The sequence below is a fragment of the Podarcis vaucheri genome, assembly GCF_965113315.1.
Source record: "Podarcis vaucheri genome assembly, chromosome: 5".
NCBI lineage: Eukaryota > Metazoa > Chordata > Lepidosauria > Squamata > Lacertidae > Podarcis > Podarcis vaucheri.
The window spans coordinates 66,386,590-66,405,262 of record NC_138763.1 but is presented as its reverse complement, the minus strand read 5'-3'; the positions used below and the strand labels follow the sequence as shown (position 1 = coordinate 66,405,262).

The 18,673-nt window shown below is 41.0% G+C and overlaps 1 protein-coding gene and 1 long non-coding RNA gene across 4 annotated transcripts in view; one reads left to right on the top strand and one right to left on the bottom strand.

The window, feature by feature from the left end:
• The window catches only part of PCGF5 (polycomb group ring finger 5), a 40,467-nt gene that overhangs the window by 10,654 nt on the left and 11,140 nt on the right, over window positions 1-18,673 (top strand). For all 3 annotated transcript variants that reach the window (XM_082222225.1, XM_082222224.1, XM_082222226.1), the window contains exons 2-8: window positions 7,880-8,187; window positions 10,641-10,737; window positions 13,361-13,416; window positions 13,528-13,587; window positions 14,293-14,441; window positions 15,894-15,992; window positions 17,544-17,633. In XM_082222225.1, the coding sequence (XP_082078351.1) occupies window positions 8,076-8,187; window positions 10,641-10,737; window positions 13,361-13,416; window positions 13,528-13,587; window positions 14,293-14,441; window positions 15,894-15,992; window positions 17,544-17,633 (663 nt within the window). In that variant the 5' untranslated portion in view covers window positions 7,880-8,075. The remainder of the gene's footprint in view (window positions 1-7,879; window positions 8,188-10,640; window positions 10,738-13,360; window positions 13,417-13,527; window positions 13,588-14,292; window positions 14,442-15,893; window positions 15,993-17,543; window positions 17,634-18,673) is intronic.
• Window positions 330-3,632, bottom strand: LOC309532204. Its single transcript, XR_014219647.1, has 2 exons — window positions 1,630-3,632; window positions 330-573 (listed from the first exon to the last, which is right to left on the bottom strand). It is a non-coding gene; the product is annotated as an uncharacterized lncRNA (long non-coding RNA).

The following is an 18,673-nucleotide window of genomic DNA, read 5'->3' as shown; positions in this document are numbered from 1 at the left end:
ACAAGTTGTATGGTGAAAACTAGGGGGGAAATGGGTTACCCTTTTTCTCTGTGGAAAGCAGCTCCAATGCTGAAACAGCACTATGCTCGGTCCCTGGTGGGAAAATGAAAGTTAGCATTGCTAGACAACACTCTTGCCACTTGGAGACCAGTTTTGCCTAGACTCCAGGGACTGTTGGCACACCGGCATTAATGAGCTTTAACATGAAATGGGCATGTTCCAAATTGAGAAAGTATATGTGTAGAGTGCAGTTTGTCCTATGCAACTTCACAAGACACACAAAAATGAAGCATGTCAAAAGCCAATCAAAAATTACCTACATAACAATGTTTGTTCTGAAGTATTAATTTTATTTATTCTTGCTTCACTATCACTGTGATTGTCTGAAAAGCATATACTGCCCACATGCACACCCAAGCCCCTACCATCAGGAAGAAACCTCGCTCAGTCCTTTGGCCTTGCTTTGGGAGCAAAAAGGAAGGCCATTTCACCTCTTTTTGAGTACTTGCTCCCTTCAGAAGCTTGTTTTCATGGCTTATCCCTGATTCAGGCAGGAGGGGCACTGGGAAGGATCTGAAAACACACATACAAACACACCCCTCTTTATTAGTAATCACTTTTTCAACCTCCCAACACCTTTCATTGTTTCTGTGCTTTCTCTTCATCTCCCCCACCCCCTGTTGACTAGAATCCTGAGGACTGGTCTGTAGAAAACACTAAAGGTGTGAACATCAGAGCACAAACCAAAGAAGAATGGATGCACAACCATAAGCAAGGGAGGCTGGTCCATTCAAGGAAGCGGACCCTGCCCCACCAAACCCAGTCTTCTCTCAGCCAGCCCCACCTGTCTACCTCCCTCCCTACAGCCAGACTAGAGCAGGGGTCAGCAACCTTTTTCAGCTGTGGGCCAGTCCACCGTCCCTCAGACCATGTGGTGGGCTGGACTATATTTGGCGGGAGGGGGGGGGATGAGCGAAATCCTTTGACCCACAAATAACCCAGAGATGCATTTTAAGGGAGCTGGGCATGTTTAGCCTGGAGAAGAGGAGGTTATGGGGTGATATGATAGCCATGTTCAAATATATAAAAGGATGTCATATAGAGGAGGGAGAAAGGTTGTTTTCTGCTGCTCCAGAGAAGCGGACACGGAGCAATGGATCCAAACTACAAGAAAGAAGATTCCACCTAAACATTAGGAAGAACCTCCTGACAGTAAGAGCTGTTCGACAGTGGAATTTGCTGCCAAGGAGTGTGGTGGAGTCTCCTACTTTGGAGGTCTTTAAGCAGAGGCTTGACAACCATATGTCAGGAGTGCTCTGATGGTGTTTCCTGCTTGGCAGGGGGTTGGACTTGATGGCCCTTGTGGTCTCTTCCAACTCTATGATTCTATGAAATAAAAGGACACATTCTACATGTAAAAACACGTTGATTCCCGGACAATCCATGGGCCAGATTCAGAAGGACTAGAGGGTGGCACTGGCTATCGGCTTCTTCCTCAGTCTCAAGTGTTGCCTTTCTAAAATGCAGCAGGAAGGAGGAAGAAGAAGCTAACATTAGCTGGTTCTGCCCATAATTGTCTCTGGCCTCCTTACCTTTTACCTTACCCAGTGGGCACCGCTCACCACTTACCTCCATGAACTACCTTTGAAACTGTAAAACTTGGAGCCAGTGTGGTGTAGTGGTTAAGAGCGGTAGATTCATAATCTGGGGAACCGGGTTCGCTTCCCGGTCCTCCACACGCAGCTGCTGGGTGACCTTAGGCTAGTCACACTTCTCTGAAGTCTCTCAGCCTCACTCACCTCACAGAGTGTTTGTTGTGGGGGAGGAGGGGAAAGGAGAATATTAGCCGCTTTGAGACTCCTTCGGGTAGTGATAAAGCGGGATATCAAATCCAAACTCCTCTTCTTCTTGGACCACACAGGTAGGCATTGGGGAAGGAAGAGGCAGCAGTCAGCTGCTGCTTTTTGTTAGTACCCTAGTTATATTGTTTTGTGGTGTGTTATAGTTTATTTTGGCCGCAGTCTGAAACACACTTACAGTATTGGATAATAAGGCCCACTGAATACTGTGAGACGTACCTCTGCAACAACATGTATAGGATTATGCTGTCCGAGAAAGCTATTCAAACAGCTGTAGACTTTATGGCTTTCTTTACCATCACGCCAGCTTCTCCCCCACCCCTTCTCCTGTTTTTATAGAATCTCAGAATTGGAAGGGACCCCCAAGAGTCATTTTCTCCAACCCCCTACAATATAGGAATTGCAGCTAAAGCACCCAGGACAAACGGCCATCCATCTTTCAAAGTCTGCTTAACCTCCAGCATGCTAAGCAGCTCTGAAGAACTCAAAAGCCTGCTCGCTTATTTTACGACACTGGTTGGCATGACTGTAGATTTTGGAACATACGAACTAGCGTGGCTGCCTGTGCTTTTTCTCGACAACCAATCAAGAGTTTTATTGAGAGTAAGGGATTAATGATAAAGAGCTTGAGTGTGTGTACCTAACAAATCAGCTGGCTTTTGCATGCTGCGCCTGTTGAATGCTGACAGTGCAGAATCTCATTGAACCTTATAAGCTGGAGAAGAGATTCTGGAGACAATAGTGCTCAATTTGTGATGCAATTGATCATTACAAATTATGGACAAGTTTGTTGCTAGGTAATGACAACCTCCGCAAATCTGTACGAAAGGTATATGAACTTCGCTCCTGTGAACCTGGAAAAGGAAAACAAGCAGTGGTACATTGGTTACTGTTTTGTTCTTGTGGTGTAAAATTGGGGTGGCAGCACTTAGAACAGTAAAATAAATAATTGGATATGCTTAAAATAGCTCTCTAGATGCAGGTATTTTAAAAAATACACAAAATAATCAAGAGATTCCTTTGTATGCTGTCTTAGGGGAATAGGGCAAGCCCTATGTTCCATTTATTTATTAAATTTATATCCTGCCCTTCCTCACAAAGCAGCCCAGGGCAGCAAATACACATGTGATAGAGCAATACATTTAAAAAGCGAACAAACCTACTTAAAATGTTTTAAGACAATCAAAAAGCATGCAAAAGCAAACACAATAAAACTTTAATTTTAAAATAGATTTAGTCAGAGTGGCTTTGAAAGGAGCTTTTTACCATTTTCCCTAGACTTAAGGAGGCTTGCTATCACACAGTCTGAGTACTCTTTGTCTGAAAGCACTACATTGTTGGCTTTTCACAATCCGGAGGCATGTATATGTGACAATTAACTCAAATGAACTAATTTTAAGCATACAGTAGATGGGTGAAAATGTGCTAATTTTACTGCTATTCCTTGAGTGTTTAATTAAGGCTGCAACTCTAGAGTCATATTTCAAGGAGTAATTCTCACTGTACACGGTGCCTTACTTCTGAGTAAGCATGCACAGGATTGTGCTGCGAGTTAGCATATGATACTAAGGTGTCAATTTATTCTAGCTTTTGCTACAATTAGAATTGCATACCAATTCTAATTTATTTTTAAATTGGGGTTGTTGTTTTTTTAAAAAAATGTTTAATAGCTACTTATAAAAAGTACTTACACAGAAGGTAATGTATTTTTGAAGATGGCGTGTCTTGCAATAGGAATGCATCAAAATAAAAATGAAGTTTTGCTTCACAACCATTGTTTTTCCAATCAATTAAAGTTGCATTATTTGCCAAATGAATAATAAAAAAATCACATGATTAACTGAAAGCTTCCTTTTCCATGTACATAAAAACTTCTATGAGAAGTCAAAAAGGGTTTCTTCAGTTAATTTGCAATCCTAGACATAAACTTGCTTGTCTGTACAAATTCCCTTCATGCCATGACAAGTTGCCATGAAATTCAGTCAAAATCCAGTGTCCTGCCCTTTAACTAGTATAAACATTTGCAGTAGATAGCATGTTTGAAAGATTTTGGTTTTAATGCAATGGTTTAGATTTACTTTTGTCCCTTTAATGGGATCAAACGTATCAAGAACAGAGACATTTAATGGTAGGCATATATGGAGTTAAAAATTAGAATTGACAATGAAAGTTTGGGATCAAGATAAGTATAGCATAGATAGAGCAATAAGTCCCAATAACATATGTGAAAGTTAGTAATCAAACCAGTTTTGTGGTCTGCTCTGCAAAGCAAATACAGAACAACTATTAGAGCTAATCTCTAATGTAATTTCTACTGTAGGACCAGTGTACCAGACATTTAGCAATAACCAGGATAGTGTGTATGTATCTGTTTATGCTACATGTTTAGGTCATGATCAAAGTTATACGTACACACCCTAATCCTAAATGCATCCACTGGTCCACTGATTTCAAGGGAAAGCAAATTTCTGCTTCAGCTGACACCATAATCCTCTTGTACCTTAGGGGAAGCCAGGCTAAATAAATTGCATCTGAGTTGTATGGGACAAATATTTCATTATTTGAGACGTAATTTTTAAGTGTTATTCTATTACTTCTATAAATCTTTGTCTGATAGTTCTATATTATATACTTTCTCTTTAAAGTATAGCTCTTTCAAGCCTGTATGAGATTTTAAAAAGAGCTGTATTATGGTCGAAAAGTATCGGGGTGATAAAACAACTGAAGTGTACAATAGGTTTAGTCTTTTCATATTCCTTGCTCTATCGTTGCAGTTTAGGGACATGTGCCTTCCGAAAAAAGCTGGAAATGGTCTGCAGGTAAAGCTACTTTTCTGGTTTTATAACTAACATAATACACCATAGCTGATCTTGGGGTTTTCCTCCACCATCAATTGAGAGTCACAGCGTTGACGGTTTTTGCAACTTTCCTGTTGCTGCTTCTGTTTTTTTTTTTGTTTTTTTTTTGTTTGTTTATTGTTTCGTGGTGCTGGTTTTATATTACTGTTTTTATGTTTTATGTGGACTGTAGAAAGGTGGCTAATTAATTGTCAAGTTGCCTGACTAATATGGAGTTGTGGTTTTTTTTATTATTTTACAAAAGGGGAATGGAGGCTTATTGGCAGCAACGCAGCTGGAGATGCAGTTCTTTCATTACCCTTAGACGACAAATTTCCTGAAAAGGGAAGTTTTTCATGCAGCTGGCTAATTTTGGTAGAGACAACACATCTGCATGATTTCAGCCAGACGCATTGTTACTGCTGTCTGTCTGTCTGTCTGTCTGTCTGTCTGTCTGTCTGTTGTGGCTTTACTCCGACAAACAATTTTACACAATCAGAAACCACACTGAAAACAATTGTATTTTTTCTTTAAATATATTAAGGTTTAGAACATAGCATCAGGTATGTTTACATATCAGCTACATTTATGTACTGTTCTGTCCCCAAATTATACCATAATGAGCACAGTATCCTGTCACCGTGTGTAACAAATGTGTACTTAGTACCGAAATAGTAATTCACAGCCATGGGACAAGCAGGTCTCCAATAATTAGCCTGCTTAAATATCACTGCTGAATCAAACATGTAGTAGTTCCTTGTGTACATTCCCATTATTTAAATAGAGAATGTATTAGAGTATGTTGTGCAGTTATTACATGGGCCAAAGTGTCTCCATGCATATTCTCCTTAAAAAACAAGTGCATCAATCAATCTCTGCCTCAGTTGGGCTTGCAGTCTACAAACAGATGTAATGAAGGCAGTAGAGGAAAAGAAGGTGAATGCAGGTAGAAGTAATTGGGGGGGGGGTTAAAGGAATTTAGGGATTATACTTCAGCATTGCATATATGCAGCTATTTAAAATAAACTTGAATGATCAAGAAAAGATTGAATTCAGTACTTCAGGCTATTTTGATTTTTAAAATGTATGGATATCCCAAAAGAGTTCCTTGTTTGGGAAGCTTTTATTTTAGGTTGGCAAGTTCAAAACTGAACAGGGCAACAACAGTAGCGATCTGGTATGGATTGTTTAATTATACATAGACACAACTCCGCTGTAATATTTTGAAATGTTTTATGGCTTGCATTTCATCCAAGATTTAACGAAGGAAAATAGGTGTTTTTGTTTCAAGCTTGTGACGAAATGCTTCACTTTTTAACGGCAAGCGGAGCAGCCATTTCTACAGAATTTTAAAAACATTCATATTTTATTGCCACAAAAAGCCCATTCATTCTCTCTTGGGAGTGAGGAGGGAAGTTGCTGTCCTCCCAGTATTCACCTTCTTGAATAATTTGGCTGGGAAAGGGATGCTTCTCCACTGCAAGGGATGCCCTTCAGAAGGTGCTTTTCCTGGAGGGGAAAGCCAGCGAAGTGTGATTTGTTACAGTGTGGAGATGGCAACTTCCAGTTTGTGCTACTTGGACTCTTGTTCAGACAGGTGCAGTTGAAGAGTATAGCAATGTGATCTGGAATGAAAGGGGACTCTTTCTCTAATACGTTTGGGGTGGGGTGGGGCGACAGCACTAGCTATCTCTAGGGCTCTGCCCCACATATCTGATAGCAGCAGCGCCTACCAAACCACTAGCATCCTCGCTCCATTCTACAGGTGCTCAAGGGAGTGTTTTTCTGTCAACGCTTGCTGGATGCGGTTAAGGGAAAATACCTTGTGCCTTTTCCTAAAGGCAGAGCCCAGGAGAGATGCCAGGATTCAAGGCTATCTGCAAACCTGATCTCTGACCTAAACTCACGCCTGCCTCATACCAATCAAATGAAGACTGGCAGGGATGCTAACTTGAGTAAAATATGGGAGGGACAGTTAAGCCCTGTTCTGCACACACCCCACATTTGAATGGCAATGCCCATCAACTTTGGGGGTACAACGCCCACAAATATTTTAAGGGGGTCGAAGGAACCCGGCCCCTAGGAGTTGGCTTCTATGAAGACCGGTGTTGAGCAGTCTTGCTGAGAATGCAAGTGTCGTGTTTTAGCCTCCGGGCTTCTGAGCCAAAGGAAGCCGGGCTTGGGCGACCGGCTGTCTGCGCCCTAGCCAGCTCCCTACAGCCGCGCACGCGCTGCGGTTCAAGTGGTTCTTGGTCCGCGCGGAAGGAAAAGCACTCTGCACGTGCTCAGGCGCGCTCCGTTTCTGCCTCAGGGCTGAAAGGAGGCTCTGGGGAGGAGGCCAGGTGAGCCCTGGTTGAGAGCCCGTCGTGCGCGCGCAGCGACGGCGTGGCCCAGGCGACGGAGGAAGGCTCGCTTGGGGGCCGTCCCGTCGGCCTCAGTCAGACGCAGGCCGGGCGCGCCTGCTCTTTCCCTTTCTCTTTCGCCGGCAGGCGAGCGGGCCGGGGGTAGCGCCAGGGATGAGCAACTGAAGAGGAGAGGCGCGCAGGGCGGAGCGGGGAGCGCCTGCGGGGCGTCGGGTGCCTTAAAAGAGAGGGGGAGTCCGAGGAGCAGCCCTGAGACCGGGACCAAGCTGTGAGACCATAAATTGCGGGGGGGGGGGAGAGTAAATAGCTTTACAAAAAAAACTAGGGAAGAAACAAACTCTCCTGCTAACCCCGTTTATGGAAGGGGCTTGACTGTTGGAAGGAAACTGAGAAGCCCCCTCCCTCAGCTTCTCAGGGGAGAGACAAGCCTACTGCCAGCTTCGAGGTTTCTCTTATACCTCTGAGCTCTTATCAGAAGCTCTTAGGCGCAGTGGCGTAGCGTGGGGGGTGCAGGGGGGGCAGCCGCACTGGGTGCAACATCTGGGGGTTAGGGTTAGGGGGCGCAAATCCACGGGTTAGGGGGCGCAAATTACTTGCCTTGCCCCGGGTGCTGACAACCCACGCTACGCCACTGCTTAGGCGCTCCCTACCTCCAGCTTTTCCTTACTAACTTCAACGAGCATGCAAATGTTGCAGGCATTTCTTCCTTCCTCTGGCCAGTTCAAACATCTTTTGTGTTTGCGATGTGGCTGCGGGATCATCTCTGTTGTCAGACTTCCATTTCCTGGGTTTTATTTTCGTTTTTTTGTGTGTGCTACAGGGCTCAAAGATGTCTAACTCTAAAAAGAAGCAGAGGTTAGGAATCGTGACCCCCTGAGGACCCTTGGGTTTTGATCAAATGCCTGGAGAAGTCCAGCTGCGCAGGGCAGCTCACCGGCTCCTGTGATCCTGCCACCTTTGCCTTCCAGATTCACGGATCGGGTCCAAACCATTTTATTGCCCAGCCTGTGCCACGAATGGCTACCCAGAGGAAGCACTTTGTGAAAGATTTCAATCCCCATATCACCTGTTGTATCTGTAAAGGATATCTTATCAAACCAACGACAGTAACTGAGTGCCTCCATACTTGTAAGTAGAATTATGTGAGGCATCTATCTTTGGAACAAAATGGTCTTTGCTCCAATTATTTATTTTATCTTATTTACTACATTTATGCCCTGCCTTTCCCCCCAGGAGCTCAAGGCAACCAGCACGGTTCTCCATTTTATCCTCACACAACAACTCTGCGAGGTAGACTGTGAGATAGTGACTGGGCCAAGGTCACTTAGTGTTTCATGGCTGAGTGGGGTTTCGAACCTGGATCTGACTGATCCTAGTCCCACACTCCAGCCACTACACAACATAATTTTAAAACCAAGACATAAAAATTTATGCATCATTATACTATTGCATAATATACACCATTATAGTATCTATAGCATACACTTCAAATATTCAAACAGTATCACTTACAGAATATATCACAGTTATTCCTTAATACCAGAAATTTCAAAGAGTTGAAGGAAGTTTAAATAGTTGAGCTATGCCTGTGACAAAAGTGTCACAGAATACCAGGGTACTGTGTTCTTTCTGGAAGTTGACATAGTTTGGATTCTATATTTTTTCTTAGATCTACCTGTGCCTTCAACTTAAAAGAAGCAAAAAAAAAAGTTGTTTTAAAGAACTTTGTTCAGTAGTTACATTTTGACAAGCCACGAAACTGCTGAAGTTTTTGCTAAAAACAAAAATGTCATGAAGTGGGACTGATAGGCCAATCCTGTACAAGGTTTAAATTCACTTGATGGGCAGTTTTAATAAAATGCTCCTAATGGTCCTACAAATTGATAGGTAGCACCCATAAGCTTTTCATTCTTGCGTTTTTGAGACCTCCACTCAGAAAGAATTAAGTAGTGTCCTGATTTACATTCTAGGTCACCTTCACGTGTAAGCGTGTTTGCCACATGTATACCAGTGAAAGAGTGATGGATAAGTGTAATAAATATTAAAGGGGTTTGTGTATATATAAATGTACATGCACCACATTCATATGTCATGCTGAATCAGTGGTGGATAATCTGTAGTCCACATGTTGGATTCAGAGTCCCATCAGCCCTGCCCAGAACGGCTAATGGTCAGGAAAGAGGAGAGAATTAACATGTAGACTGACTCAGGTTCCACATACCTAGTTTAGCATCACATGCAGAACTAACATCAGCAAGCCTCATGTTCTCCCATCCAGTTTGGGTGGGAGAATGACCAAAAACATTTATTTTCAGTTTCCCCTTGATCTCTGTCTATTATTGTGTGCAAACCAAGAATCATGATTATAGCTGACTGATCAGTTAAAAGGGGGGGAGAGGCTTTGGAAGCTATGGTTTGAAGTGGGCTTGTTTGGAAATTCACCAGTTTGTTATAAATCACAATATCTGGTTCGCAGATTAAGCTAAGATTAGAAGAAACTGAAAGTAAACATTAGCAAAGTTCTATTCCCAGGTACATGGGAGAAGTCCAGGGCTCATTTCAGCTTGTGAACATCACACTAAATCATGATAAAAAAATTCCTTCCTGTAGCACCTTAAAGACCAACTAAGTTAGTTCTTGGTATAAGCTTTCGTGTGCATGCACACTTCTTCAGATACCAACTTAGTTGGTCTTTAAGGTGCTACAGGAAGGAATTTTTTTATTTTGACTATGGCAGACCAACACGGTTACCTATCTGTAACTGAACACTAAATCATGGTTTAGCATGATGTCCAAATTGGGCCATGGTGGACATGTACCTGGAAGTTAAAGCCAATGGCAACTTCCCTGTACATGTCTACTGCAAGTATTTGGAGACTTATTTCTCCCCTTTACACCTGGTGGTATCCACTGAAGGGACACAGAATTTCAGATACTGTGGGAGGTTTTCCTTAATGTTGCTGTTGGCTGCCTTGATGGAAGAGAAAATGCTGAATTAAAATATTTAAATAAATAATGCAGGCACACGTGCAACATAAATCTGTCTCTTCCCCAAATCCAGAAGCTTTGCTTTGTGTTTTCCCTAAATTGGTATGATAAATCTTGATTGTTACTTTAAATCAGTGTTGGGTAACCTGTGGCCCTCCAGATGTTGGGACTGTGGCCAATGGCCTGCGATAGTGGGAGCTGTAGTTCAACAACGTCTGGGGAGTCTCAGTTCCCTGTCCTGGCTTTAAATTTTTAAGTTATTTTGAAAAGAATCACTTCAGTTTACATTAAAAGAGAGCTCTGCAGCCTATCTGAATCTCCTTGCATGCTCTGTGCAAATGGAGCTCCTAGCTTCTCCTCTGATTTGAATTTTGAGAGCAGCTTGGCACATGCAAATCAGTTTAGAGAAGTCAACAGATTTTACCAGGTGTGCTAGAAAGAAAATCCCAACACTATATGAAGAAGGCAGGAAGGAACTTGGGATGTACTTGTGATAGGTGTGGGCATGCTCTTTTAAATGATAGCATTCAGAAATCATTCATCCATCCAATTTACATTTTTTTCTAATACCTATTTCTTACTTGATTTTGTAGTTTGTAAGAGTTGTATTGTGCAGCACTTCGAAGAAAGCAATGACTGTCCCAGATGTGGCAATCAAGTCCATGAGACCAATCCATTAGAAATGTTACGGTAAGAAGATATTAAATACAAATTATTTCAGTGGAGAGAGTTTGTCTTAAATTGCCTTTTGACGTGATTGGCTACCTACAGAAATATAGAACGCTACCATACCGAGTCTGACCATTGGTCCATACAACTCATTATTGCATCTATGCTGAGTGGCAGTAATGCTCCAAGCTTTCAGATGGACCAGGATGCAATCCCATTATAATAGTGTGTGTAATCATGTCTTTTTACCTTACTTGCCTGCCCGCTTCTCTGCTCCTAGCAGTGCAAAATAATTGTCTTTTATGCAGTGCAGTGTAATGACATCAGTTCAGTTTCTTTCTAAAAACAAAAAACTAACTGATGCACCCAAATGGCCTTTTAAACAAACAAAAATCACAAGAACTTTAAATGTCCTTGAGATTAGGGATAGGGTAGGAGAGCATACAGAAAACTAACATGTAGGAGGATCAGACTACGTAATCATGGGCTTGGAAGAAAATGAGTTGCCTGTTTGTAATGGGGAAGCAAGTAGGGAAATATCCTTGGGAAAATAATGCCAAGAGATCATGGCTGTTTCTGCTTCTTTGCTCCCTTTTTCTTTTGCTGAATCTGCAGGGTTTTTCACCTTCTTTCCTCCCCAACTGAGCTCTGCAAACCAGAATCTTTGCATTGTTAAGGAGGCAAAAATGTGATGAACAATTTATCTTACTTTTCAAATATGACTATTAATGGATACTTCTATAGTGGGAGAAGAGGTTAAGATGTAAAAAGGAAAAAAAACCTCCCCAAACCAAGTGGTCATACTGGAAGGCGGATATATAATGTGTTTTGTTGGTTTCAATGGTTGAGTTGCAACACAGTTTAACTGCAACAAGATCTATGTCCTAGATTTTACTGATTGTTAAAGAGATGCACAGAACTATCTTCTGTTGCTAAAGAACAGGAAGCCCGGATTTCCAGAACTATTCTTATGCTAAGTTGCAAGGTAGCATTACTGTATGTAGAGTAGTAAGAAACTGTGGGAAAAGACATATATGTTGGATCACACCAACAGCCTTCTCCCTTGGTCAGTACTGCTGCTACCTCCACTTCTTCTCTGGCAGGAGAAAGTGAATGACTACAGGGAGCCTCTTCTGAATGATTTCAATTCCCTTATAATCTGTAGCACAAGTTCCTTCTGAAGCCTATCTGAGATGCTTTCATCTCAGGCACTCAGTTGCAGGGAATTATTTTTATTTCTTTCCAGTTGCATGAGGTGGAGGCGGCAGCAAAGAAGGAAGCAGGTGAAGCAGGACGAATGGCTTGAACCAGCATTGAAATTGTTCTGTGCTCATCTGTTAGTACAGTTGCAAAACTGTGCTCACAGACAGTACAGGTGAAATATCTGCTGCGTGTCCTCATTTTGTTATATTTCATGACTACCTTCACTTTTAATGTTTATTAGAAATCCCATTTCAGCACAAGTACATCAAAACTGTAATAAAATATATATAATATTAGTAACAGAGCATGAATACTATCCAGTTCATAACAATCAATGGCAGTTAATGCAACTTGTCTGTCTGTGGTTTGCTACTAGCTTAGGACAAAACTGGTCTATTGGCTCTGTACTGGTAAGTGGACAGGAGAGTCAGTAGATTTTTATGGATTGCCTTTTTCCAGAAGAGTTTTGCAATCTGATCTGTTTGAGGGGAAGGTCTATCCTTTAGATCAATCAGCTGCTCATAGGGACCAATCCTGAAGCTTCTCATACGACCCTGCATCCCTTTAATTCCCCACTTACGCAGGGGTTACATTCCAGCACCCCATTCACACAAGTGAAAATTACGTAAGGTCTAAACACCCTTTAAATGCCCTTTCTGCCAGTCTCTCTCCAATCCAGATCAAAAGTACTGCTTCTGGCTGGGGGCTGGAGGACGTGGGGGAAACTGGCGATGGCTGCTGTGCTACCACATACATCAGCTGTTAGGCGGGGAGGCTGAACAGCCTAAACCTAAATTACAGGACTGTGACCATGTTATTTTTAGGGGAAGTTTGCAGACAAATTTTAAAGGGGCAAATAAAGCCCCTTTAGCATTATGGGATAATGAGCCAAACTACACGTTTTTCTGTTGTGTGTAGTTTTTGCTTTGTACAGATTACTGTCATAAGAGGATTCTTATACTTTTCTTCTCTGGAGATCTTTCTTCTGAAAACTGTAATACCCCCCCCCCCCCGATATATACACACACATACCAGAGAAAAGATTTTGATACATTTAGTGGACAAAGAAAAAAAGGTACTCTATTCCCCCTACATTCTTTTTTATTTGTCTGTCAATATTTTTTGGTTCCATACATTCTCAATACAATTGCAACTAGTGGTAGAATTTCCAGCAGAGGTTGATTAGAAGGAGGCAAGGCCAGGCATTCTGTGGCTAGTCTTGTCCGTAGGAAGGTACTTTGGGATCACAGACAATGTTTAAATATCTCTGTATAGTTGTTTGGGAAATTTGTAGCTTAAATAATTGCTGCCAAAAACAGTGTTCTGAAGGTTTTCTTCCTCGTTTCCTTTCAAGTTCTACAATGCATGTTTATAAAATTTGTTATCAGCTAGCTTAAAAAAAAAAGGATAACTTGTTTTCTTTCTGTTTATCTCTCTTCAGGCTGGATAACACATTAGAGGAAATTATATTTAAGTTGGTCCCAGGGCTTCGAGAACGTAAGTATCCCCCTCTTCATTTGGTTGCTTGCTTTCTTTTCTTTGCAATCCTGTTGATATTCCAGCATAACTGAACTGAAATATCATGCTCCTTTTTTTGTTGTGAACTAGAAGAACTATACCGTGAGACTGAATTCTGGAAGAAAAACAAACCTCAAGAAAATGGAGATGGTAATTACATCCTTGATTTTTTAAAAGTAACGTTTTGATAAGATCCATTGTATTTTAATTTCAGACGTCAAAAGCTGCATAAGAGTCAGTGCTCGCAAAACTATACCTGTATGTTCAGCTGTTTCTTTTTCCCTTGGAGTTAACTCTTGCAGCTATTAGTTACATGGCTTATTTATACACATCATACGGTAAAATGCTTAGCTTCTAGAGTTGGTTGTCTACATAGTTGTGCACATAGAGAATATATGTTATGCTGTTTCTAATGTTTTTTATCCAGTTATACCTCCTAGGAGCATTCTTGTGCATCTGAAATGTTTCACATGGGCATACATAAGGAAAGGATTTGGGCTTTTGTTTTTTGTCAAAATCTGTAATCTGCTATTTGAAAAAAGAGAAATAGAATTGGGTGTTATTGTCATCAGCATACTGATGGCACCTCCCTCCCAAACCCAAAAAACCTCCCATAGCAGTTTTGTGAAGATATTGAACAGCAGAATAGATAAAATAGACCTATTTGTGACTGCATGTGCAACTGCCACAACACAAAGAAGGAACACTCGGCACCACCGCACTGAGTTATGCCTCACTGGTTTCAGTACAACTTACTGCTTAGTAAGCATGCTGTGGATTTCATTTTTAGTCCGTTTGTTTGAAGGTTGTGGAATATGTGTAAATAGTATGTTTTATTTCATTTTATTTATGCAGAAGAAAACCCAAAATCTGAAGATCCCAAAGATGATGAAAATGGAGATGAAAATCAAGATGATAAAGACTATCACAGGAGTGACCCACAGATTGCTATTTGTCTGGATTGTTTACGTAACAATGGGCAGTCCGGGGATAATGTAGTAAAAGTGAGTTTTGATAATATTTTTGTTTCTTAAATAACTCGAACAATATGAACCCTTTTTATCTTCATGCTGTAAACAGCATAGGTTTGTTGACAGTTGAAGATTCTAATTTCCTGCAACTGTATTGTTGTGTGCAACCTCTATTTCATGAGCAGTGAGAGGTGCCAAGGGTGCCTGCATTTACCCAGGGTTCACTTGCCTTGGGATGAAGGTCAGTAGAGACTGTGCTGTCTTTAGCATACATAGTTATTTATTTCCTATAATTAACACCCAAACAGATCTTGCTTCCCCAAGGGACGCCCAAAGCCAGGGAAGCTCCAAGTCACCACTCTTGAGTCCAGCACAGAGCAAATATGCTTCTGTGTATCCAGCTTCCAGCATCAGCATCACATACACAGCCCTCTTTGGCCTATTCTTCTCCATCCTAGGATGGCAAGGCATCCAGCCAGGGGAGGGGGGAGTCCATCCATTTGTCTCTATGGCAACAGAGATCATTCTTTAAGTTGCCAGGGACAGTGACCTTGACAAAAGAACTGGTCTGATCAGTTCAGCAACCTTTTCTAGTAGATTTAAAGCCTCCTTGATAAAAGAGCATAGGCTTGGAGGGACCCAGGGTATCATCCAGACTGACCCACAAACCTATAATATTCTTTTTCAAAACTATAGGAAGGCTGAACCCTTCCCCTGCTTTTGCTTTGGAACACCTGTACCCAGGTTGCCCCACCCCACCCCCATGGGCTCATTTTCAGTCACTGAGTCTTGTTAGAATACATAAAACAGCAGGGGAAGTTTCAGCACCCTTTTGCCTATTGCCACTTCTCCACTTGAAATCAGCCTGCTACTTTCCCATATAGCGGCAGTCGAAAATATAGGCAGATGTGTTGTTTGGTCTTCAAATGTCAGTGTTTTATTTAAAACATTTCTTACCTGCCCTTCAATGCAAATGCCATTCCATTTAACTGCAAATTAAAACAAATTGAGACACATTATACAAGTACTAAAAATAGAGTAGTTAAAACCAGCCAACTAAAATAAACATCAGTACTAACAATGAAGTCCACTAAGAGCCTGGGCAAATAACCAGGTTTTCAGCTGCTGTTGAAAGGTTAAAAGAGTGGGTGCCAATTGTATCTCACAAGGAAAGTGTTCTATGTATAAAAGTTCTGTTACACCTTTGAGCATACCTTTATAACAGCTGGCATGCTGCCCTAAAACAACACTGCTATAACAAAAATGCTAAGTAGAGTAGCATTTGTGTTGTAACTGAAAGTTTGTCAAATGAAGCTAACCTAAGGCTTCCAAATTCTAAATGTGTTCTACCACTTAGCTGTAGTACTTTCTCATCCTATGAATGATCAAGCAGGTTTGTCTGTTTTTCATTGGGTTTCATTTTGGAACCCAACAAAGACTGAAATGTGTATTCAAATTTACAGTTTTTTGTCTTCTTTCCTTTAGGGACTGATGAAGAAATTCATCCGGTGTTCTACGCGAGTTACTGTAGGGACCATCAAGAAGTTTCTAAGTTTAAAATTAAAGCTTCCAAGTTCTTATGAGGTATGATAGACAACAAGCCAAAGATTTTACACTCCTTCCTGTGGTTAAGTTAAATGGACATATCATGTCAGGCTTCAGATGTACAAATATTGTTTGGCTTTAATGTCAATAAGCCAGCCCCTTCCAAATTTACTAAGATGCCGGTCACACTGAGTTCAGTGTACTCCACTGTAAGTGTGCATGGGATTGCAGTTTTAGTGTCGTAATCGAGGGTAAAGCCTATCTTTTACTTATGATTATTATTCACTGAGAAATCAGCATTAATGTGACCCCAGTGAAAAATGCTACTAACTGCATAAACATTTCCTCAGTGAAAGTGTTACTTCATCTGAAATGGTATTTGTTTCTAACTCTTAGATATAGATGGGTGTTATTACAATGAAACAGGAAGTTTTGTCTCACTCAGACAATGAGACATTAATAATCTATCCTTCAGCTCTAATTGTGAAAGCAGCTGTAGGAGTAAGACAGGTTCTATAACCATAAATGCCAACAAATTGAACATTGGCATTTTTGGCCATAAATAGTGATTTGAAGAGGGAACATAGCACTATGGATACAGCACATGGCTGCATTCATTAAGTTCCAAGTTCAGTTTCTGCCATCTCCAGTTTGTTTTTCTAAGATCACATGGAAGGCCTTGGCCTAAAACTTTGGAGAACTGTTGCATATTTAAGCTGCCCATGGTGGACCAGATGGACAAATACTGTAGCTTGGTATAAGGCAGTTTCCTGTACTTGTATGTAAAATAATTATTTACCTTCCTTAATGATCAGACTGGCTGCCCCTCCCTTTTTTCCCCTTAAGCAGCATATGCAAATTTATTTGTACATTCTCCACCTTACTTTTTAAAAAATCACAATCATGTAGCTTTCCTATGCTTGCTAAAAGCCCTTTACTAATCTGATAATAGGGACGCAGGTGGCTCTGTGGGTTATATCACAGAGCCTAGGACTTACCGATCAGAAGGTCGGTGGTTCGAATCCCCGTGACGGGGTGAGCTCCCGTTGCTCGGTCTCTGCTCCTGCCAGCCTAGCAGTTCAAAAGCACGTCAAAGTGCAAGTAGATAAATAGGTACCGCAACCCCAGAGTCGGTCATGACTGGACCTAATGGTTAGGGGTCCCTTTACCTTTTAATCTGATAATGGGATCAAATGGACTCCCAAGGAAATCATGGTTTAGAAACACTGCAAGTTGATGTGCTGCAATCCAAGCAGCTTTTCTAGTTTGTCTCCTTGTAGGTGGCATGTATAGATGCTGGGTCTCGTGTCTGGATTGAAAGTGAAAATACACGTGGACTTGTAAAAAAAGATCTTTCTGGATCAGGGCCATTTCGTTTGTATTTTGTTCAGTTAAACAATGATCAATAGCATTATGTTGCACTAGGATAATGTGTTCTCGTTTATATTCCCTATCATTGCCTCTTATAGACTAATCAGTTTTAGGAAACATTGCAATAATTTATGGAAATTGGCGTTTTTATGTTTGTGTTTTTTACTCTGAAGGTTATTTTGTGATTTACAGTACTTCCCTTTTCCTTTTCTTTCTAAGCTGGATGTACTATGCAATGGGGAGATCATGGGGAAAGATCACACTATGGAATTCATCTATATGACAAGATGGAGACTACGAGGCGAAAATGTAAATAAAATTAGAAATAACTTAACTCTAATAATTTATTTTGTGTATATATAGCTTATTTGCTATCTTAAGTTTCTAAATTTATCTTTAAAAGCCTCAACAGGACTTATTAATAGCTATTTAAAAATGCATTGCTGGCTTCCAATAGTCCATGATTTCCCAAATTTTATGATACAGTGGCATGATAACTGATGGTTATTCCAAACCAGCACCACCTTGGCTGCTTTGGCACAGAGTGTAAACAAGGATACCAGCTGGCAGTAGCCACTTCTTGCTGGGAACTAAGGTAAAAATTAAGTCATGGAGTCCAGGGAGAAGGGGGCCTTGCAGCCTAAGAATGTATTTGTCAGTGAAAAGTACAGAAAACAAAGCTGCTTGGTGCCAAGTGGTTACAAAAAACAAAAGAGAAATAGATCTGGGGAAATTGGGAGGGTACTTGAACATTTATCATAAAGAGATCTAGTAGCTGCTTCCTCACAAAGTACCATTTCAAAAAGATGAGCACTTGACATGGGTACCATTAGTACCATCTATTATATTATTCTGAGCAATGACTCAGACAGGCTGAGAAATGATTAAATGCAATAATATTTAAGGACTTTCAGATTTGGAAAGGAATTGACTTGCATTGCTAAAAGTGATGACTTCAGAAAGATAATCCCTGGTTATGTTTTGCAATCATTTATGTAGATAGAAATCGTCCTTTAGACTAGTAGCACTTTTAAAACATGGATTATACTAGTTTAATGCTTAGTATGAGCATATAGGAGTTTGCACAATACATCTTTCTCTTTTCCTTGCAGTGCCCCTACAGAACACTGGAGCTGAAAATAGCTGCATAAGTGGAGGGGAGGGATGCACAGTATCAGATTAGAAAAACTTGCACCATGGAGATGCTTATTGGGGGGAGCAGAGGAAGGGAAAGGTCCATTGCATGAGCTTATCATGCACTCACACAGTGTTGTATACAACCCTATTCATCTACTGAATATAAAATAATGGGTGGGGGGATTATATATTTTCAATTCTAAGTGAATTCT